Source organism: Erythrolamprus reginae, chromosome 2 (assembly GCF_031021105.1).
Source record: "Erythrolamprus reginae isolate rEryReg1 chromosome 2, rEryReg1.hap1, whole genome shotgun sequence".
In the NCBI taxonomy this organism is placed as follows: Eukaryota; Metazoa; Chordata; class Lepidosauria; order Squamata; family Dipsadidae; genus Erythrolamprus; species Erythrolamprus reginae.
Genome location: NC_091951.1, coordinates 94,606,553 through 94,631,372, shown reverse-complemented (window position 1 = coordinate 94,631,372; position 24,820 = coordinate 94,606,553). Strand labels below are relative to the sequence as shown.

General features: G+C 39.9%; 1 protein-coding gene across 1 annotated transcript in view; it reads right to left on the bottom strand.

Annotated features, from left to right (window-relative positions):
- Positions 1-24,820, bottom strand: part of CACNA2D2 (calcium voltage-gated channel auxiliary subunit alpha2delta 2) — a 731,412-nt gene that overhangs the window by 185,584 nt on the left and 521,008 nt on the right. Inside the window, exon 5 of the mRNA XM_070735804.1 lies at positions 15,203-15,341. Within this exon, the coding sequence (XP_070591905.1) occupies positions 15,203-15,341 (139 nt within the window). The remainder of the gene's footprint in view (positions 1-15,202; positions 15,342-24,820) is intronic.

The following is a 24,820-nucleotide window of genomic DNA, read 5'->3' as shown; positions in this document are numbered from 1 at the left end:
GAAAACAAGAAGAAAGGTAGCATATTAAAACTGTTTGGATGATTTGTGGACCTATAAATGAATAAAATTTGTAACTATTTGCTGAGTATCTGCTTTTAAAAAGTCCATTTCAAGTATGCGCTTATCTCTCATCTTCTTTTTTGCATTGCAAAATAATGATTGCTGCAAAAATTGATGAGAGAAAGTTATTCTACAATCTGCAGAGAGATTAAAAAGATGATTGGAAAGAAGGTAGTCAAACAGAAAAAAAGAATGGTTAAAACTGAAAGAAGCAAAGAAAATTCAGACTGGTTTTGTTATAAATAATAATAAAAATATTTTAGAAGTGAGTGAAGAGAGCTAAACAAAAAGACCCCAACATAGAGGAGTTTGAATGAAATATAAAAGTGATTTAAAATTTTGAGATGGGATTGAAATGAGAGATTTTTTTGAGAAAGAAAATTTCATCAAGGTTAACCGGCTAAAATTAGAATAATTAGATGAATTAATGCATACAGAATACCTTTGTATATAGTTTACTAACAGTGGGGAAATGGAGTAACAAATGTTAAGATGTAGAAATGTTGGAAGAAAGATACTGGGTGACATGTGAATTGCAGATAAGGATTGTGTATAAGAGCATGCCTATTTTGTGTTATGGAAAAGAGGGTTTGGTAAATCAAGGGAGACATTTATATAAGTGGATTGTGGTTAGTGGGATGTAGTAAAGCAGGATGAGATTCAATCAAGAATGAATGGATGCCAAGGATTATGTAAAAATAGAAAGTAACTATTAGGGAAGAAATATGCTAAAATGATTTGAACATATGGAGAAAATTAATGTGAATCAAAACAAACGTATAAAGAGGAAATGTTGAGAAGAAGGGCAAAACCTTTGAGAAAATTGGTTGGTTGCAGTTAATAAAATCCTGAAAGAAGGAGAAATGAGAAATTTGAAGAACAAGAAACTTGAGAAATGATGCATAGACCTGGTTGAAGCAAGGATGGCTTGCCAGGACAAAAAATGTTCGGAAAAAATATAGTGAATTATTTTGTTACAAACAAGTTTAACGAATGCTTACTTTTCCTTTTGTCATCTCAAAAATAACATGATAAAATATTTTAATATTAAATTGATCTATTTATTAAAGTTCAGTTGTTAGGTGCAGTCTTACATACCTAATTTTCAATGAAATGTTTGAATTAAGGAAATGATATGAAAAGTGTTCTATTTTTCTTACTTACCCTGAACCAACTTGAGATCAAAACTCCTGCTAAATAATTTCTCTAGTGCTATTCTATAACACTCCAAGAGGACATTTAATGGATACCGAAAGTAAAATACATGGGCAAGATGTAGGTGAAAGAAATATCATCCCCAACTTTATTGTACCTATGTGAAAACCAATTCTACTTCTAGTCAGTAAACCCAATTGTGTCAAAATGAGCAGGAGTGAATACAAGCTTTTGTTTCAAATCCTCTAGTTCCAAGATTACATATTGCAAAGGTGCGATGCCTTATAACATAAAGAAGATGTGAACGAGAACTCCCAAGGTTATGGGACTGTAATTTTTTTAAATGTAGGATATTTCCAAAGACTGTCTTCAGTGATACGGCTGAAGGAACAGAAAAATAGAAGGACCAAAAGGTCTACTGAATTCTCTAGATGAAATGACACAATTCTTGCTAATTGTTGAGAAATAACTCTGATTTTGCAGACATGAGAAAAACTGAGTGAAAAGAGGGAACTATCCTTGGTGCTGAAAAACAGTCCAGTGCAGTCCAGCCCAGCTCTCAAGGCAATCACTTCATTCTGGAAAAATATTAATTTTAATGAGGAAGGGCTCCTTATTATATAGAGTTTCTTTGCATGCAATGGTACATAGAAACTTAAAGTTGTCAGTTTAGCAACCCAGTTCTCAAGCACCTTTCAGGGTATCTGTGGACAGTAACAGATTATCTCAGCATGATTGAAAGAAGAGCGTAACATGTGTAGGGGAGCCTGAACTGGAAGGATCATTCAATGTGCTTTTTACCAGGGGCTCTATTTTAACTTTTTTAATGTGTGTGTGTGGGGCGGTTTAGAAATTTTTAGACACTGTGCAGAAGATGCTAATGCACTAAAGTCAAAGCTCCCTGCTTTGCTGAGATATTTTGTAAATCTGGGCAATAGATGTCATGCATAACAGCCCAGCAGGAAGTGTGGATCGAGTTATCTTAACTATGGAGAAAATTTCCCTTCACCACCTCCATGAAAAAGGAAGGTTAAAAAAAAGCGTGGCTTCATTTTACTTCAGTGACAACGTCAGGAGCACTAAACTCACCATGCTGTAAGGTCACTGCATTTAGTACAAGCCACTTGGGAAACAAGAATCCCAGGGAGAGGCAAATGGAGAACAAAAAACAGTAATGGAAAGAAGTCTAAATTGCTGCAAGCAGAAGCTAATAGGCTGTAATTCAGTTGGTTGGAAAAGAAAATGTGCTTCCTAGAGGAAATTCAATACTGCCTTAAATACATGCCAATGACCATTCTGAAATATAATAATTTACATATGCACTTATCCATAATGGGTGTTAATCAAATTCTGTACTTTTCAATCCCCCCCTCCCCAAAAAAAAAGGAAAAGAAAAAAGGCTGCTTCTATAAGCTTTACCATTCAAAATGTCTTGCCTTCAAAATGTATAAATTTCACATTATTATTCAGGCATGATAGCGCCAGAATAATTAAGGTTGCATCAAGAATATAATAGGGGCTAAAACATTTAATATCTCCAAAAGAACACGATCAATCTTAATGAAACTTTCTAGGGGGTTAGTTCCAAGGACTTTTCAATTTTCTAAACAGTTATGGTTTACAGTGCTTGAATGTTAAGGGGCAAAAACTGGATTTTGAAAGACAAGCAGTGTGTTCCCACGCCTTTTGAAATGCATTTTTGGCAAACTACAGAAATTCGTACCAGGCGGTTAGTAGCTTTGATAGTTTAACAAAGAGAATGCTTTTAGAAATATAAGCATTTGTTTTCCTGAATATAAGCCTTTGTTTTCCTCTACCATCTAGTTTAGTAGAGATGTCTTTTAAATTTATTTTCAATTTTTTATGTGTAATATTATTACTAAGTCCTGATTCATTTATCACTTGAATGGCAGGCTTCCCAAAGTGGTATCCTCCATATGTATGAGATTAGAATTTTTCATGTCTGAATTAACTACTGCTAAGTGGATAAGGGAAGATCCAACCACTCTCTTCTACTAACTGATAAAACTAGCTTATTATGGAACCTAAAGGGGCCTAGGCTTATATTTCCATCCTCTTCTTTCTTGGTTTAGCCTGATAAATAATAAAAAGTCTCTTTCAGGAGACTTTCCCCCTGTTCTAACCTGGGTTTACTAGATCCCATTTTGCATGTTATTGAAGAAAAGTCCAAGCCAGCCAGACCTTTGTGTGTGTGTGTGTGTGTGTGTGTGTGCGCCACATTATATGATCAGTAAGTGAAGGGTCCTTTTCAATACTATTCCATGGAAATAATAGGAAAGTTTAATAGGAAAGTGAACACAAGAACAAGGGGACACAATCTGAAGTTAGTTGGGGGAAAGATCAAAAGCAACGTGAGAAAATATTATTTTACTGAAAGAGTAGTAGATCCTTGGAACAAACTTCCAGCAGACGTGGTAGATAAATCCACAGTAACTGAATTTAAACATGCCTGGGATAAACATATATCCATCCTAAGATAAAATACAGAAAATAGTATAAGGGCAGACTAGATGGACCAGGAGGTCTTTTTCTGCCGTCAGACTTCTATGTTTCTATGGCTAAGAAGAATGGAGTGGTGCAATTGCCTGGAAGTGTAGCATTTTGTGTATTGAGGGTGGGGCTGGTGGCAATGAGAAATATTTATCTCTGGCTACTGGGAGCACATTTCCATGAACAAGAGATCTACTGTTTTCTTGCTTGTGTGCTTGTGATCAGTGGCTGAACACAGTGCTTTTTTCAGTTCCATCTAGCGTTCAGTGTTTCTTCAAAATGCCAAGCATTTTAAAATCTAATTTTTTCAGAGCTAGATTGAAAGTCCTCTTCTTTAAATGGTTTAGTGATTTTATTGCTCATCGTATTCCTTTTATTGGAGACATTTTGCTCCTAATGTATTAGTTCCATGCCATTATGCTACTATTTTTAACTGCAGATTTTGTATTTCATATATCTGGTACTGTTGGGTAATTTGAAAATATTAAGGTTGATTTTCTCAACCTAGAAAGCACTCTGGTACTTGTCAGGCTAAAAACTGGGAGATGATAAGTTCCAGTTCCACTTTAAGCACAAAGCCAACTGGGCAACCTTGGGCTAGTCACTATCTCACAGCTATAGGAAGGAGACAAGAAAATTTCAGGGACTAGTTTAGGCAGTCTCAGAGAATTGGACATGCTTGAAGAGAACAACAAGAACAAAGCCCTTATAGTAATATTTAATATTGGTTGAACTTTCATACTAGTGTAAAATGACATAGAATTCTGTGTAGAGTGGGATCAGTTGATTGAAAACAGAGAATATTTTAAAATTCTTTAAAATTCCTATCTCATACTACATGCCGCAGGATGTACTGTTGTCCTCACAACTAGTATTCCTAATCTTAGTAAGAACTAAATATTAGGTTTCATTTGGAATTACAGTGATCCCCCGGTTATTGCGTCCCCAACCATTGCGAACAGGGTAATTTGCGATTTTTGAACCCAGAAGTCAAAACACCATCTACGCATGCGTGCCCTTTTTTTCTATGGGCATGCATGCGTAGATGGGGCCCGGCAGATCAGCTGCTGGGCGGCTTCCCTGGGTCTTCCCCCTCTTGCTGGCGGGAGGGCGAGCAGCGGGCATCAGCAAGGAGTTTCCCCACCGCCCACGCAAACTCCTCGCTGCCGCCCGCCCTTCGCCCGCCCACGCCGTTCATTCTCGCTGCTTTCGAGCTGAGTCCTGAAGCGAATTCGCTCCAGGACTCAGCTCGAAAGCGCCGAGAGCCAGCGGGGACAAGCCGTTCGCTGGCGCTGGCTCTCGGCGCTTTTGAGCTGAGTCCTGAAGCGAATTCGCTCCAGGACTCAGCTCGAAAGCGCCGAGAGCCAGCGGGGACAAGCCGTTCGCTGGCGCTGGCTCTCGGCGCTTTTGAGCTGAGTCCTGAAGCGAATTCGCTCCAGGACTCAGCTCGAAAGCGCCGAGAGCCAGCGCCAGCGAACGGCTTGTCCACCGCCTGCCTGCCCGCTAGCGAGGAGCCGAAGATTGGGGGCGGCGCGGCTGTTTTAAAATGTCGCCGCCGGCATGGGGGGCTTTCCAGCACCCCCCGGACCCCCAACCCGGGTTTGGGGGGCTGCTAGGAAGCCCCCCATGCCGGCGGCGACATTTTAAAACAGCCGCGCCGCCCCCAATCTTCGGCTCCTCGCTAGCGCTGCGGGAGTAAAAACACCATCTGCACATGCGCAGATGGTGTTTTTACTTCCGCAGCGCTACTTCGCGAAAACCCTGGAACGGAACCCTCGCAACGAGCGGGGGATCACTGTACTCCCAAAGAAGATGCTGATTTGGAAGTGTAGACTTATTTGCTGTGTGCTAATTTAGATGCAGAAGCTAATATCTATTTCCTCCAGAGCTGATTTGCCCTCATATGCGTATTCCTTGATTAATTGCAACTAAACTACCTTGATTTATCTATTGGCTCTTGATAAAATACTCCACAATGCCTATTTTGTGATATCTTCTCCACTTTTTAAAGTAGCCTTCTGATTATAAAATAAAGAACATCTATGAGTATATTTATGTGCTTACATCTCTTATGTGCATACATAAACATGTAGATGCATGCAGAATTATTTATTTATTCATCTTTATTTATTATTCATCTTTATTTACTGTATTTTTAGAACACCATATTACCCAAGATCACAAATATGTGTAAGGTATGTGGATGATTATTTTCCTATCGCGTCTTATCAAGCAAGTCACTGTGGCATGTTGTAATGCTCTTTTAAAAATACAAAAATACTTTGCCAAGTTTGTTAACTTTTATTTTTACTTTAGCTCATTCTCTTTTGAAAAATACTTGATCATATAATTTAGCTGCCGTGGAATATAGATCATAATAATTATTCATGCTTGTTACAAGCACTGTAGCTTTTCATTTTTTGAAAAAAAATAACAGCAAATAACTCACTTTTTCCTCTTCCTCTTAAATGCACTTGTCAGATGTATGAGAAGTGAGAGATGAGATGCAACAAAATATTTGCCATTTTTCACTGCTCATTGGCAAATCCTTACCTTTTCCATCGTATTGAAGGGAGAGTCCAGGATGGGTTGCTCTAGTCCCATAGCTCTATGGACTGGGTTGAATTTTCTGTGGAACCGCCTCCCTGGTGACATTTCCTCAGCCATTCAACTTAGTCCTCAGCTCATGGATGCTTTTTCCCCCATCTCCTGTGAGCTTTAGGATTGTTTATTTTTCATCCTTTCCTGGACTTTCCCTGACATTTGTTTTATTTTTTCCCTGGAACCATATTTTTGTTCTCCCTTTGATCGAGATCGTGAGATCGCGAGTAACTTGAGTGTCTGGTTCATTCTGCTTTAGAGCGACCAGGAGGGTGACCTTTATTGCTTCGTCCTCTTGCTGGCTGCGGGGAGTGTGCTGTTACTGTTTTGTCGGGCTCTCTGGTAGAATCCTCCCGAAAATTCACAGGTACAAATTTCAGAAACACACACATGTTCGAAAATTCAAAACAATGTTCTTTATAATGAAAATTCACTTAAACTAAACCCTCTTTTTGTATAGCAAAGAGCACCCGCCTCCAAACAAACTGGTAATTTGTACAAGTCCCTTATCAGTTCTGTGATACTTAGCTTGCAGCTTTGAGGCAATTCACAGTCCTTCTTCTTTCACAAAGTGAAACACCCTTTGCTCTGGTTTAGTTTCCAAGTGGGGAAAAATCAGCACACAAAGGTCAAAGTCAGCAAGGCAGTCACAAAACACAACGATCAGATAATCCTCCACAATGGCCAAACCCACAAGCTGCTATTTATAGCAACCTCACTAATTACCACAGCCCCACCCAACCACAGGTGGCCTCATTTTCTTTGATAATAATCTCTCAGTTGTTGCTGCCTATGCATCGCTCTCCGCATGCATGGCTGTATCATTAACTCTTGTTCCGAATCCAAGGAGGAGCTAGATAATTGATCTCCTTCTGAGCTGTCTGCCCCACTCTCCTCCTCCCTGTCACTCATGTCTTCTTGGTCAGAGGAGCCTTCATCAGCAGATTCCACCGGGAGCAAAACAGGCCTGCAGCATGTGGATGTCTTCCCCACATCCACAGTCCTTGGGGCAGGAGCTGGGCCAAAGCTAACCACAACACTTACCACCCTCGCATTTTCCCCGGCATTGAGAGGGCTAACTGTTAACAGTCGCCTCCTGTCTTTTGCAAGCAGTGGTGGACTGCAAGATCAGGATCATCGTTATCAGCTGCAGGTGATCCGGTGTAAGGCGACCTTCTAGCGCACAGCCATTTTTCAATGAGCTCCACTATTGAAACTGCTGTAGGCTAGCTTGCTTTTGGCGCCAAACTTTGAAACTCTGTCATGGTTTCATCTACATCAGAGGTGGGTTCTGGCTTTCTTCGCTGCCGTTTTGCTCAGTGGCACACATGCACACATGTGTAATGCTTAAAACACAGCTTCTGCACATATGCAGAAGCAAAAAACAGCTAATTTTTTGAAAACAAGATTGTGGCCCCAATGGCGCCACTGAGCGAGCTGGTCCAGGGGTGTGGCAGGTCTGGGTCTCTGCTGGTTCTAGCTATCCAGACCACCAGGTTACTTCTTAGTAACTTAGAACTGGGAGGAACCCACCTCTGATCTACATATTTTATTATGTAAACAACAATTGTCCCCTATTCTGGGGATGGCTCACAAAACAGAATACAAGCTGTATTAAGTAGCATCAAGAAAAATGCTAAAATATAGCTTTAAAGAGAGGCCTGCCTTGCTGGAGCATCCCCATCCCCCATCCTTATAGTTCTTGGTTTTGCTTATGAAACAAAGCATGGAAATCTGATTTCTGCAACCCTTGTCTCTCACCCAGGAATAAAAATGCTGCAGGCATAGCTTGTTGTTGCTCTTAGGCAAGAAAATCCACAAAGCACACACATAGCTAGTGACCTCCTCAGAGGCTTAACTGTTCAGATAATTATTTTAAAGAACCGTGAATTTCCCTACTTCAAAACACATTATCATGTTTGATTTCTTTTTTAAATGAAGCCCACGTACCCTCTTATTACAAGATTATTTTTTCTTCTCCCAGAAGGCATTCTTTGACATTACCCAGACATGCCCTAAAAAATGGTTGTAAGCTGTGATAGCCTCCATTTGTATTATCACAGGCAACGTTTCCTGTTTGTACCCAAAGCACGCCTTGAAATTATGACAGTGAGCAAATAAAAGTGAGTTCTGGGTTATTATTCAGGGGAATGCACAAAACAGACTCCAATTTTTCTTTGATTTCCTCAATTATATTTCCTAACTTAATTTTCCTGTTCATTTCCTAAGTTTATATTCCAGGATTCCCCAGTGCATTGGCTGTGTGCTTCTTAGAACCAGCATTATTGCTGTAAATGTCTTATGAAGCACAATATACTTTTATGCATGAGGAATTGCTATTATTACAACTTTAGTGATGGGACCTGGAGATTTAGAGCAGAAGAACAGAGCATCAATAGAAACATAGAAACATAGAATATTGACAGCAGAAAAAGACCTCATGGTCCATCTAGTCTGCCCTTATGCTCTTTCCTATATTTTATCTTAAGATGGATATATGTTTATACCAGGAATGTTTAAATTCAGTTACTATGTATTTACCAACCACATCTGCTGGAAGTTTGTTCCAAGCATCTACTACTCTTTCAGTAAAATAATATTTTCTCATGTTGCTTCTGATCTTTCCCCCAACTAACCTCAGATTGTGCCCCCTTGTTCTTGGGTTCACAATAATGAATCCTTATAGATGCTGTATTCCTCTGACAATTCTTTACTCTGGCAAGGGTTGAGTCCTGTGCAGCCTGAGTAATAGTAACACCTCTCCTTTAGAGTAGTGGATCTCTGTCTTTTCTGTTCTGCATCCCACCTATCAGTCCATGAAAGGGTTTGGATCTCACTAGAAACCCAAAAGCACAAAAACAAAGGAACAACTAAAGGTTCGCTTGCTTCATGATTTGCTTCATTAGTAGCTTGGTCTAAGCAAGGATGGTAATAAAATTAATCACCACATTTAATCCACTGGTGTCAAGGCCATGAAATCATTCCACTGGTATAGTTCTCTGTTTACACCTGTAACAAGCCTCTGTAGGTATATCTTTGAAAATGTCATTGAAAAGGATAACATTAAGTTGTATTGTGCCAACCAGTCTGACAATTCAGCAGATGGATTCCAAGGATCATGCATCTGTAGGTATATATTTGGATGTGTGTGAATACTGCCTACCTGAACGGAGAATGAACAAATACCAATGAATTAGTCTACATAGGATAGCATTATTTTTAAGTGATGGCAAACACCAAAAACAGCCTTTCCTCAGTTTGGCGCTGGCCAAATAATTGAATACATTCCCCATAATTTCAAGTTAGTAGGTTCTTTGATTTGCTCCCCCTAGACACTTAACGTGTTAGAAGGGAATTATGGGAGTTGTAATCTAGAATCTGGAAGGCATTGGGTTGAGGAAGGGCATCTCTGTATTAGGGGACAATGCGAGGTCTCATACTTTCAATGAGTCTAGGCAACTAGCTGAATTACCTAGGCAAAGTTAGTGCCATGTCCCTACCAATTGCCCTTAAGTTGTGCAAAATTAGCCTCTCTACACAATTATATTAACTTGCGTTTAAAAGAAAATCCGCCTTTCTATGCTTACAGTCTGGCTCTGAAAGGCAGTAGAAGTTAAGCTTCTGTGTCACTTTTGATTAAACTCCTAAGTGATTTAATATAGAATTTTAAAAACCATATTAAAGTCTTAAAGCTTGCAGGTGTCGGAGATTTAACAATCTTGATCCTCCAAGCTGCCACTAAAGGGAGTCCAAAAGTTATATTTCCAGCACTTGGCATATTCTCCCCTGAATTGCATGAAAGGAAGGCACAGTGGGCATTGTATATAGAAAATCTTGTGTGTCCCACATGGGGAGAAGCCTATACTAGCTTGCTAATACTTTGTGCATAATGATCCCCTGCTCTCGGCTGCTCCATTTACTTGTACTATGGCTGAATTCAAAGACATAGAAACATAGAAGACTGACGGCAGAAAAAGACCTCATGATCCATCTAGTCTGCCCTTATACTATTTCCTGTATTTTATCTTAGGATGGATCTATGTTTATCCTAGGCATGTTTAAATTCAGTTACTGTGAATTTACCAACCACGTCTGCTGGAAGTTTGTTCCAAGGATCTACTACTCTTTCAGTAAAATAATATTTTCTCATGTTGCTTTTGATCTTTCCCCCAACTAACTTCAGATTGTGTCCCCTTGGGACTGGCAATTCAGATACATACTCAACAAACTGTCCTCTGACTGATGGGGAACCTAAGGGCCATGAGAAAGAGCCACAGCCTCTTAATTGTCGGATACTCAACATAGGTGAAAATAGCAGCATAGCAGCAAAGAATGGCCACTTACTGAACAGTAGGAGAAAGATGACTTTTCTAGAAGCTGCAGGACTGCTTGCTTTCCTTACTAGTACCAGTTGCTTTTTGGCCGATACCTGGAATTAGGCAACATCTTTGCTTAACTGTTGTTAATGTCAATGAGTCAATGGTAATACTGTGGGAGAGATTAAAACGAGGATTGCACCCTGCTTTTGTGGTCATGTCTTTTTCCAACCATGCAGAATAAACATTAAGAAATGTAAGTGATGCATTGGAAAAATACTACCCTTTTTAAGGCACATTCAAAAAGCATCATTTTCTTGGCAAAAAAGATAAAACAAGGCTCCATGAGCTCCCAGATACTATCCAGTCTAGGAAAGCTAAGTGTCAAGAATAGTTGTTCCATCCTAGCAAAAGAGAAATAATATCTTCTGGGGCTAACAACAAATTAATTTTCTCAGTAAAAAATCCTCAGTTAGGCTAGGGCTGTTCTGGAGCTGATGAGAAAGAATAAGTTCTCCACCCCCTGACAAGCCAGTGACATGCAGGGGCAGGAACCGAATCGGGCTGTAAGGAGATAGCAATGGCAAGAGATTTTGAAACATGCAGAGTTTAATCCCACAAAATGGCAAAACTATTGGAAGTGTTTACATCAAGACATTTTCCTGGGGCAAAGAGTCCTTCAGGATTAGCAAGGTTGGATGAAAGTTCTTTCCTCCTATTTCTGGTGGAGAGATTTGAGATCATATCTCTTTTTCATATTTATCCATGACCGATGAGCCTGGGACATCCACAATTTCCCCAAGATGCAAGAAAGGGTGGGAGGGAGAAATGCATCACTTCAAAGAGGCAGATGCAGATATATTTTGAGATATTATATTCCACTTCGCTTATTACTTTGTATCTTTTGTATTTGTATTCTACTTTGCAAGCTGCCCTGATTCCTTCGGGATTGGGCGGCATAGAAGAGAAACAAACAAACAAACAAATAAATATTTCGACCCTATGTATTAATACTGCATACATTAAAAATGCCCCAGATTGAAACTGTGTGCAAGCGAAGTTACAATCACGGATGGCTGAATTTGTCATGATTTCCCCCTTTTCTTGTACAATACATTTGGTTCGGGAACTGTGGTTTATTAGTTCTGCTGTGGTAAGCCAATTACTTCACAATTACCCTACACAAATACACTCATGTGTAATAGCAGGACAGAAATACAATACAAGCAAATGCACAAACCAATAGCGCGCCAAATAGAAATTAGATAGCCTGTAGTGCAAATTATGCATATAGCCAACTCTTCTGTGACTGAGCATGTACAAACTTCCTGTCATTTCATGAAAAGAAGCAACATTTAGAGGGAGTGAGCTGCAAGGGCAAAGTTGCCTGAGATGCAGAGTAATAAAGGGATGGAAACACATGTTGCGACAGCCCATCACATTCAGTTCTCTGACTCGCAGGAGAAGCATTTTCAATATGGTACTCAAGAACATTGGTGTGTCCCTTTTAATTAGCATGGAGATTCCACTTTGAGTCATTATTGGGAAAGCTGCTCAGGTGAAAGGTGCTGAAAAATACTGAGGTTGTAGTCAGTTTAAAGTAACTTTTATTCTCGGCATAGCAGAAACAAAGTTGCTATGCAAGCTCTAACCCAGGGGCGAACTGAAACAGTATTGGCTTTCCGGCTTTTATACATTGTTTCTTCCCGTTCAAAGTAACTGATGCGTATTTGAATTTCCCTGGGCATTTTAAACCAATCACCATTCAACATTCTATGACTCAACTATTTACATCATGCTAATGAATATTCAACAGGTGCTACATGCAATGAGAAGGTTCAGCAAAGGAATGGAGCATTCCAACGCAAAAGAAGAGCAGTACTAACTCTCAGAGGATCAAGCAATAGATCTGACCAAAATTGCAGGACATCACAAAAGAGATACCACTGACAGTACTATTTAAAAAAAAATCAATAGGTGGTTTTGGTGCAGGACAGCTAACCCCACTCTGAGTTATTGAATTTTGGGGTGTGGGTCTCATAAACGGAATTGAACAGTTAATAGGCAAGTTCACTGCTCACTTCATAAGCAAACTTTATTTTCTAATAAACTTAGCTGCTCATGATAAGAGGTGCCTGTGTCTTGTCTGGGGATGTTTTGAAAACTCTATGACAACAGTCATAGTTCAAAAGGTCAATGGACAAATTGGAGGAAATTCAGAGGAGAGCAGTCAGAGCAGAGCTTCCGGTTCTGACTGATTCTATAGAACCAGTAGTAGGAATTTCCTCCCGGTCGCCGAACTGGGAGCAGTTTCCGGTTGGCCACGCCCCCAAACTGGCTCACTTTATTGGTACAATGTATGCGTGCCCACGTGGCGCAGGAGGAAGCAGATCAGCTGTGAGGTAAATTAGAACCCACATCTTTGGTGAAGGATCTGGAAATCCAGCCTTCCAGAGAATGGTTAACACATTTAAGGATGTTTGGCTTAACAGCAAGGATGACTGAGATGAGATATGACAACAGTCTTTGAATAACTGAAATATTTTGATATAAAAGAGGGAATGAACTTATTATTCTATTGCCTCAGAAGTCATAACCAGAATGATGGGTTAAAACTACAAGTGACCAGGTTTGAGCTAGATATCAGAAGGAGTTCTTCACTGACAATGATGTAGTGAATTCACTTTTTACATTTATTTATTTGGATTGTTAAAAATCCTGCCTTTACTATTTTATAAGTAATTCAAGGCAGTGAATGTACTAAATACTTCTTCCTTCTCCTACAATCTCCACAACAACAATCCTGTGAGGTGAATTGGGCTATGAGAGAGAGTGACTGCCCAAAGTCACCAAGCCTGCTTTCATGTCTATGGTGGAACCAGAACTCAGTCTCCTGGTTCTAGGCCAGTGATGGCAAATCTTTTTTTTCTTCAGGTGCCAAAAGAGTTGTGAATGCGCGAGTGCCCACACCCATAATTCAATGTTTGGGGAGGATGAAAACAGCTTCCCCTGCCCCCCGAAGGTCCTCTGGAAGCTAGAAACAGCCTGTTTCCCAACTTCTGGTGGGCCCAGCAGGCTCGTGTTTTGCCCTCCCTAGGCTCTGGAGCTGGGGGAAGGTAAAAACGCCCTCCCCATCCCCCCAGGGGCTCTCTGGAAGCAAAAAACAACCTCCCAGAGCCTCTTTGTGAGCAAAAAATCAGATGGCTGACACATACATGCACATTGAAACTGAGCGAGGGCAACAGCTTGTGTGCCAGCAAATATGGCGCCACATGCCACCTGTGGCACCCATGCCATAGGTTCAACATCACTGTTCTAGGACAACGCTTTAAACAATATACCAAATTGCCTCTCACCTTTGTTAGAGGTCTAATTCTACACTAATTAGAGAATCTATCTAATCCTAAAATTCCATGGCATGTACTGTAATCAATGCAGAAATCAAGGTATTCCTTGTAACAGCAAAGAATAATTGTATCATCATCATCAATCAATACCCCTTTTTGTTAAAAGATGCATACCAGGTTGGATGTAATTTGTTTTTATGAGATTCCTGATATATACATTCTGAGTGAAATCCACAATCAATCTCCAGTCTGCACTGGACAGGGGATCGTACTAGATGACTTCCAAAATTCTTTCCCACCCTCATTCTATGAGTCTACAATTTTAGTGGCTCTCAGTATGCCTGAAATTGACGCCAAATTGTGGCTCGAGGATGGACTTTTAAATATTTCCCTCTTCATCCTATTATTTTTCAGAGATGCTGTAACATTTCTGAATTGTAATAGAAAGTTGTGACTTTGTGACCCTGTTCATCCATAAAGTGCTGAAGCTCGTGAAGGCTTGACACACAGCAATCAAACTGAAGCTTAATCAGCACATGGGGACAAAGATGTTCATCTCTTTCCCTACATATTTAACCACTGGTGCTATAGAAACCTCATTCCATTTTTCCATCTAGATTTTTAACCTGAGGGCAACTTCACTTTCTAGGTCTTTAGTTCATAAACATTAGGCATAACTCCAAATAGTTTTTTTTTATAATTCACAGTGTTCTTGAGATATTATTCATATACACTTTTTCCATATTATTTGAGACCATAGTCCAGTTCAGCTTTCCCCAATGTTTAGTTATACCTGACTGTGTTTCTCATAATCCCAGATTACCTGGTATGTTAGAATTATCTGTTCATATGTTAGAAAAACATCAACTTAGGAAAGGCTAATATAATATCTTCTTGTAATAATAAAGCAACAGTCATTTTCTTATAGAGGAATTATACATTCAGATAATGTATAATTGATCTATATGCAGCCAATTGACATTACAGTATAGGAAAGAACTGGCTAAGAATCAGTCCCAGAAAACTCAAGCATTAAATAAGTAATTTTTTTTGCATTTGTTTTTTTTAGTAACTGTTTAATACGAATCTGTACATGCAAGGGGAAATTAATCCAATTCTTTTGTCTATGTCATAGATTTTTTTTTTAAACGAACATGTAGGATATGGTCTCTTGTCTCAATATGAAGAATTCTGCAATAAGGAAGGACTTACAGCCTTTGTAAATGTCTGTAGGTATCTGTACAGCTGCATATGAGTAATTGACTTTGGTTTTGAAGTTCTCATCATCTGTGAATTCCAGTTTCAAGGAATTGAATTTTTCTTTTTCAATCTCTTCCCCTTCTGGGTCATCCTAAGAAAAGAAAAGGACACATACCATTAAAAGAAAATCAAATCAGGAAAACAGCAATAATGCCCCAAAATAGTACGGCAATGGGTTTTTCCCTTTGAAAAGGCTCCAAGAAAAAATGTCTATGAAAATTCTCAAACATGCAGGTCAGTGTTGTCCCAAAGATGCTTTTACCAAAAAAGCAACTCAACTTTCTTAATTTTTCCCCCCTCTTTGAAAATGTGTTGCTTTTCATCCAAGAAACATCTTCAATTCAGAACTGAAGAAGTTTCTTGGATGAGAAGCAAAATGTTTTCAATGGGTAAGAAAAAACACCCCGATAAAAGTTTAGTTGCTTTTTGGAAAAAGCACCTTTGGAACATCCAATAAAGGGGAACCATCAAGTTCTTACCCTCAAAAGAGATCAATGGGCTTTGGAGGTCTTAAACAGGAAGCAAGCTAGGAACACCTCCTCATCTGCTGATATGCTATCAGTAGTCAATTTGAACATTCACTACAGGTAATTGTGCTGTACCAATCTAACAACTGTAGTGTATGCATAGTGTGTACATGTGCACATGTCCATATATACAAACACACAAACACTCTGATATGGAAATTATCTCTTGAATCAACATTTTTTACATAGTCTTATAAATAGCTTTGTGCATATATAAATTTGGAGGTTTTCCTAACACAATATTATAACATTTAATCTTAACAACAACAACAACAACAGAGTTGGAAGGGACCTTGGAGGTCTTCTAGTTCAACCCTCTGCTTGAGCAGGAGACCCTCAAAGCAGGAGACAAAATTTTTATAATTGTTAAACTCATTACATTTTTTAGACTAAACAGAAATTATTATATATTTTTTATCCCAGTCTGTAATTTTTAATTGAAATCATACTGGTTATAATTCCATTAATGTATAATCATTTACTTATAATATAGCTTGACTGATACTGATAGAAAAGCATAGTTGTAGCTCAGGTTGAACCGCGGGGTCCTTGGTGCTTTCCAGATTGCTTGTTTTCTTGCTAACCTAGGTAACATCATCAGGGCTAGTATGGAATGGGGTTTGCTTTCATTTTATATATTAGTGGATTACACTGACAGATGGTGGGAGGAGTCTTGGTGGTTCCTTGATAGGGCTGTTGTTTATTGTTAGCGTGTTTGTCCGATTTGATAGCTTCTATGTTATTACAGTCACTATGTAGGACAAAAAGGCAGAAGACTAGCAGACCATATCCATAAATACCAGCTGCTGTGGTTTTCCGCAAATAAGACCTTGTCTTACATTTTTTTGAACCCTGAGCTCTGTTTTCACTAGCAGAGGGTTGCAGGAGATTGTTGCAGCTGAAATGGAGCTCAGAGAGGCGCTTCCACAAGCGATCCCAATGTGAGCAATGTCACGCTATCCACGCCCACTCTGGCCGTGCCCACTCCAGCCCCCTGAGGTCAAACATAACCCTGATAGAAACATAGAAGACTGACGGCAGAAAAAGACCTCCTGGTCCATCTAGTCTGCCCTTATACTGTTTTACGTATTTTATCTTAGGATGGATCTATGTTTATCCTAGGCATGTTTAAATTCCATTACTGTGGATTTACCATGTCTGCTGGAAGTTTCTTCCAAGCATCTACTACTCTTTCAGTCAAATAATATTTTCTCATGTTGCTTTTGATCTTTCCTCCAACTAACTTCAGATTGTGTCCCCTTGTTCTTGTGTTCACTTTCCTATTAAAAACACTTCCCTCCTGGGAACGTTGCAAACATTCCCTGTGAGAGCTACGTGCATTGTAACCTTACTCTCTGGATAGCCCTCCTATTAAATTTACTGGCCTCCCATTTTGACCCCAGGATAACTCTGGGTGGCTTCCAATACAGTAGAACCCCGACTTACGAGACTAATTGGTTCCGGAAGGAGGCTCGTAAGTCAGAACGCTCGTATGACGAAACATTGAAGTTAGCGTTCCGGATTCAGCAGAGAGCTGCGAAGCAGCGCGCGTGTTTTAAAATGTCAGAGCCGGCCTGGGGGGCTCGGGGGCTTCCCCCCGAGCCCCCCAGGCCGGCTCTGACGTTTTAAAACACGCGCACCGCTTTGCAGCTGTCTTCTGAAACCGAACGCGGAAGTTAGCGTTCCGGATTCAGAAGACAGCTGCGAAGTGGCGCGCGTGTTTTAAAACGTCACAGCTGGCCTGGGGGGCTCGGGGGCTTCCCCCCGAGCCCCCCAGGCCAGCTGCCACGTTTTAAAACACGCGCGCTGCTTCGCAGCTGTCTGCTGAATCCGAACGCGGAAGTTAGCGTTCCGGATTCAGCAGAGAGCTGCGAAGCGGTGCGCGTGTTTTAAAAGGTTGCAGCCGGCCTGGGGGGCTTGCCAGCACCCCCCCAGCCCCGCAGGCCGGCTGCAACCTTTAAAAACACGCGGGATACGAGCGCCAAGGAGCTGTCTCCTGAAGCCGAAAGCGGAAGTTAGTGTTCGGCTTCAGGAGACAGCTCCTTGGCGCTCGTATCCCGAATGTGAGCTCGGGAGGCGAACAAAAATGTCGCTCCCCTCCCAGCTCTTATCTCGAGTAGCTCGTAAGTAGAGCTGCTCGTATGTCGAGGTTCCACTGTATTACGAAGATAAAAACCATACAAGATCTAAAAATTCCAAACACTTGGCCCTTACTCCAAGACAGGGAGGGAGGGAGTAGGATAACAAGGAGGGAGAGGTACGTTATTAATCTTCTCAACCACCCCATATTTAACATGCACTGTAACAATTCATTTATGCAGTCGGCAACACCCAAATGTCAAGATTCCAAGTAGCATCCAAACTAAACCAGAGTCCCAGTCAAAGTCCTCATCAAAGTCCCATTTTATTTCCAGAGCCATCCTGGCACCCACACTGAGAAGCCTGGATCTGAGTTTCCCACCGAGTTAAGAGTTCACATAGAAACATTGATGTGACCCTCAATGAGTTTCACACATTGATGTGGCCCTCAATGAGTTTGACACCCCTGTGCCAGGGAATTCCTGGAGGCCTGGCACTCAGACAAATCAGTCATCAACAGGCACACAGAGATAAACAACTGCCTATGTACCATTCAAAAGAGACAATCTAAAAGCCAGAAAGAAAACAAAAAAGACTTCCTTACCAGCAATCAACAACCAGAAAAACAGAGATCGACACCAAGATTAACATTAGATCAATAATCAAGAAGCAAACAATACTCCAATCAAGGAATTGCCACCTCAGATAAACAAGTTAACAGGAAAAACAGCCCAATAAAGGAACCACCAAGACCACTCCAATCGATGCTGACACGGCAGGTCACCAGTACAATATACAGAATGAAAGCAAACCTCACCCCTACCAGCACTGATGTTGTTATCTAGTTTGGTAGTGGAGTATCTAAAAGAAAAACTCAGAGAGCACCAAGGGCCTCACAATATTAACTGACTTCAGGTTAAAATCTGAAGATGATTTAAACCTTCACACTGCTACAAGATAATCTACTATGCAGATTTATACAACAACTTTAAAATTTTGTAGCAAATTGTAGGATTGCTTAAAACTGCATCTTTCTGTTCAAAATGAAAGCCTCCGCCTCTCATGTTATTGTTTTCTTGAAACAATCCAACAAAATGGGCTCCAAATTTTAGTTCAGACTGTGATTCAGAGTGGCAAGTAATGCACCCTTGCAAGCTTTTCTTTTGAAATGGAGGCATCTACCTCACAGCTTCCATTCTTAACAATTACAGTGCACCACTAGTGACAGCATCTCCTACCAATGATCTCTCCATTCCATCAGGTGTGTGTCTGTGTGTTGCTAGGATACTTGGATGTGTATATCCCTCAGCACTCCTGAATCAACTCCATGGCAACAGCTGCCTGAGAATGGCCTGCTAAGATCAGGCTGAGGTAGTTTACTGAAGCAGAGATGTCTGGGTTCCTAACTCCTGGCCAAGCTCTGTTTTTCTTGCTTTTCATTTCCAATTGCCTGACAGGAATTAAATCAGAAAAGCCCCACCTTTTGAAAATCAATTTAGCAGCAAAAGGCAACTATCAAATAACAAATTAAAACACAGTAGAGCTTACTGCTTTGTCAATAAGCACTGCAAACAATATTTAATTACAAGAGGATGGAGGGAGGGAGTGTGAGAGAGTGATGACAACATTCTCTGCTGTTGAGGCTGGAAGGGGCCGTTGTGCTTTCTTTCCGTTTCCCTTCCCGAGAGATCTCTGAAAGAAGTCTTGGTTTACTCCTTAAAAGGAGATTTAGGGGTTTGGTTTTTTTGAGGGAGAAGCCCAGAAAATATTTATTTGGGATTTCAGACCTGAAAAACCTTCCTCCTGTTGGTTGAAGAACATTGCCACCATCTTTGAAGCAGATTTAATCCATCTGCTTGGACAAAATCTTGCAGATTAAAAAAAAATGGTATGTGGAGAAAAGTACAGGCATAGCAGGACCAAACCTTCCTTCTCTGCTAGCATTTTAGACTTTGTGGTTTCTTATTTGGGGTTTCTCTCTGGAATATATTGGTTCCTTCCTGGAAATCCCAAATTGTGATCCAAATGCTCTATAGAAATGATCTGATGTTGGGGGAAAGATCAGAAGCAACGTGAGAATATATTATTTTCCTGAAAGAGTAGTAGATGCTTGGAACAAACTTCCAGCAAACGTGGTTGGTAAATCCACAGTAGCTGAATTTAAACATGCCTGGGATAAACATATATCCATCTTAAGATAAAATACAGGAAAGAGCATAAGGGCAGACTAGATGGACCATGAGGTCTTTTTCTGCTGTCAATATTCTATGTTTCTATGTATGCTCTGTTCTTCTGCTCTAAATCTCCAGGTCCCATCACTAAAGTTGTAATAATAGCAATTCCTCATGCATAAAAGTATATTGTAAATCCACAGTAGCTGAATTTAAACATGCCTGGGATAAACGTATATCTGTCCTAAGATAAAATACAGGAAATATTATAAGGGCAGACTAGATGGACCATGAGGTCTTTTTCTGCCGTCAATCTTCTATGTTTCTATTTCAGCCATGTTCTTCTTTGATAAACGGAGATTGTGAAGAACATAAGAGAACACAAGAAACTGAGATAGCAGTTTTGGAGATGTGCTTGGTTTCTGCTTTCTATCAGTCTTTCTTACCATAAGGAATTTTAAAATGTGTTCCCAATATGAGCAACTTTGCTTCACTATAGTTAATTTATTTTGGCATCTTTTTAGGTCGTAGACTTTTTTGTAATCTGAAATGGATGCTTGTTTTGATCTAGGGTTGAATTGCTTGTTCAAAGAGTACATAGCAGAAGACTTTTATCCATGGTACAGTATTGAAACTGGAACACATTTCAAAATTGTTAATAGTTACAATGTCTTTAGTGAAATAAACCTTTTGATTAAAAAACAAAACAAAAAGAAAATAGACACTATTCACAGATGATATTATAGGTAAGTATAATTTAGTTACTTTTTATGTATAACAACAAGGCTTTTGACAAAGTAACTAAGATTGTAATTCCTAGGGCAAATAAAACAATGAACAGCAGTTGATACGAATTTCTTTTGGGAAAATTCTTAATTCTGCATAGACATTTGTTAACAAAACAGCTGCAAGATTAAATCTCACCCAGGGGCTCTCATTTCATTTCACAGTATAACAACTAAGAAATGAAACACCAGTGAACCTTTTTAATCTTGCTGTAAAAAAATTACCTAGATGAAATTGAAATCATTATGACTAGAAACATTAAAACAGAATTATTGGAATCTGGCAGTGCTTATGTACCAAGCTGCAGTACTTCAGTGTTTTCAAGAGGGGAGCTATCCAGTTTCACCTGGAAATGCTAGAGATTTTTCTATAGCCTTTTGCATACAAAATATGTGCTCACAGCATGCTATTTCTCTTTATCATTGTGTAAAGTAATATAATGCACAAACAACATTTTGGCAATTGGCAAATCAGACTATATGGTCCACACACAATGCCCAGTTTAATAAATAACATAATCTCCAGACTTAGATGGAATGCTGAATGGTGGCAGAAATGACTTGTTTATTTGTAAGCTGTGCTAATTATTGAAAGTACAGCACTAAAAGCAGAGGTGGGTTCCTCCCAGTTTGGACAAGTTCAGCCACTAGTGATCCACTGGTGACATCACAATAACATCACCGTGGGCACTGCCATCTTTTAAAAATATTTTTTCTTTTTTTCTTTTTCTTTTTTTCCCATTATTTTTTAATCATACACAAACATAACAATGACAAACAAAACAAAGAAAGAAAACTATAAAACATAAATTTGGGGAATTTACATTCCCTGCTCATTCAGAATTTCAATCGGAGAATTTTCCATTTTTTCCTTATTTTTTAATTAATGTACTGCTTTGCATTTTTATATATTTACATATTTATCTTTGAAATTTATTTATTAATTTCCTGGATTATCTTTCTATGTAATTTCTTTTCTTTTGTCCTTTCTTTCCTCTAGCCAATTATTAAAAAATTTCCCATATCTTATAATATTCTGAGTCTTCTTACCCTTCTAGCTTCGTTGACAGCATATCGATCTTGGCGCAATCCATCACCTTTTTGATGGAAGTTGATGAAAAAAGGAATATTTTTTTTGCTTTTGAGCATTCACAGAAGCCGAGTTCCCGGCACTGTGCATGCAGTCGCCATCTTCATTTTGGCTTAAAAATAAATAAATTTGGCACTGTGCATGCAGTTGCCATCTTAATTTTGGCTTAAAAATAAATAAATTTGGCACTGTGCATGCATGCATGCGCAAAGCGTGTGCACACCCAGGAGGCACATCAACGTGATGTGGGAGAAAGTAAACCGGCAGCAAGGTAAGTAGGAATCCACCCCTGACTAAAAGTATGTGTTACTCCTTTTTGCAAGAATTGGATAATAACTTTTTCTCATAAGGATGTTCAAGAATCTTTTTTTAATGACAGGGAACAATGTTTTGGTGTAGTCACCACAACAGACTTTCCCAAAATGGACGCCCTCCAGATGTCTCCTCAACCTTCAGAATTCTCAGCAAAAGTTGTACATCTGTTCTGAGCAGAGGTAGGATTCAGCCAGGTCAGCCGAACTGGTAGTAACAATCTGTGGGTGGGCCTATCCTGGACGGGCCCGTCCCATTCTATATTGTTGTGTTTTTTATTTTATTTTATTTTTTAATTTATTTTTTCATACAAATATAGTATTGCATTGTAGTATGTTTAACATAATATAGAGGTAGAAAAGATAAAAAAGACATTAGGACAGGAACGGTAGGCACAAAGGTGCACTTATGCACGCCCCTTAGAAAAGGGGAGAGGTCTATTGTAGGTAATGTAAGGTTGAAGGTTTTGGGATTGGGGAAAGAAACAACAGAGTGAATTCCAGGTGTTGACCATTCTATTGCTGAAATCGTATTTTCTGCAGTTTAGTTTGGAGCGATTTACATTTAGTTTGTATCTATTGCATAATAATAATAATAATAATAATTATTATTATTATTATTATTATTATTATTATTATTATTATTTATTAGATTTGTATGCCACCCCTCTCCGAAGACTCGGGGTGGCTCACAACAGTAATAAAAACAGTATAACAATGGAACAAATCTAATAATAAAATATATAAAAACCTCAACAATTAAAAACCATGCAGCACATACACATCAAACATGAAACATAATAAGCCTGGAGGAGATGTCTTAGTTCCCCAATGCCTGGCGATATAGGTGGGTCTTAAGTAACTTGCGAAAGACAAGGAGGGTGGGGGCCATTCTAATCTCCGGGGGAAATTGATTCCAGAGGGCTGGGGCCGCCACAGAGAAGGCTCTTCCCCTGGGGCCCGGTAAATGACATTGTTTGGTCGACGGGACCCGGAGAAGGCCAACTCTGTGGGACCTTATCGGCCACTGGGATTCGTGTGGGAGAAAGCGGTTCCGGAGGTATTCTGGTCCAATGCCATGTAGGGCTTTAAAGGTCATTACCACTGCATGCTCTTGTGTTTTGTTGTTAAAGGTGAAGTAGTCGCTAACAGGGAGTACATTGTAATGTATGATTTTATGAACAACAGTTAAATCAGTTCGGAGGCAGCGTAGCTGTAAATTTTCTAAACATAGTAATTGAAGTCTGGAGGAGTAAGGTAATTTGTTGCGTGAGGAGGAGTGGAGGACTCTTCTTGCAAAGTATTTCTGGACTCCTTCAATTGTATTAATGTCTGTTATGCAGTGTGGATTCCATACAGGTGAGCTGTATTCAAGAATTGGTCTGACAAATGTTTTGTATGCTCTGGTTAGTAGATCGGTGCTTCTAGAGAAGAAGCTGTGTAGAACTAAGTTTGTGACTCTTAGTGCTTTTTTGGCAATGCTGTTGCAGTGGGCTCTGGCACTTAGGTCATTGGAAATGAGTACTCCAAGATCTGATGTGTGTGGATGGCACACGTGAGCAAATTGCCATGTTTTGTAATGTTGCATGCATGCGCTCGCTCGCCCACATTTCTGGCACTGGGTGAACCGGTTGTGACAGCATGTGAAGCTCACCTCTGGTTCTGAGTCAGAATGGAGGGATGTCTTTAAAAAGAGAGATTGAGCTAGGACTGGGGTTAGGGCTAAAAAAGGAAATGCTCTTAGCACCTGCCAGACTCTTTGATTTTAATTGGTTATAAAACAAAGTCTCAGCTTCTATTTCAATCTTCATTTTAAAAATTCATGTGCGCTCCTAACAGGCACAAGGGGAATTCTTAGACAATAAGCACAGCCTTGGGTATTATTTAGAAGCGCTACTATTTGCACAGAAAATAGATAAAATCTGTGCGGAAATTAAAATTCCAGGGAACTAGAAAGGAAGGCAGGAGGCAAGCTTATCAGTTTTCCTACTGGAAAATGGCTGTTTTGTGACTCCCCCAAATGTACCCAGCACCCCTTCCACAATTTCCTGTGGGATATCCTAGTTTGTAGTAATGTTATAATATTGCAGCAGAGGTGGAGTAACCACACGGACACAAAGAGCTGGATTTAAAATGGGTCATTTTTATTAATTAAATTTGCATAATTTATTCATTAAATTAGCATAAATTTAACTATAACCCTAACAAGGACCCGCAGGGTCAAACAATTGCTTCCGGGGCAGAAAATGACGTCAGAAAAACTTCCGGGGCAACTTATGGGCATAGCTCCATGCTGATCCAGGTGAAGGGCCCCACCCTCACCTGGATCTCTGCCATGCACCTGCATGTGGGAGGTCTCGACGTCTAACCCCTACAAGAGGAAAGAAATGGGCGGGACCCAAAGACAGTGGAAGGATTTCAGACCAGCTACTTATGTGGCTGGCCAACTAGGTGAAGAGCCGCAGGTCTTCACAGGCCTGGCAAAACATTGCCAGGCCACTCATAAATAATGTGAAGAACCGCAGGTCTTCACGTGCCTGACAATTCAATGACAGGCAACCAGGAAAAGAGGCGAAGATCCGCAGGTCTTCGCAGGCCTGACTATTC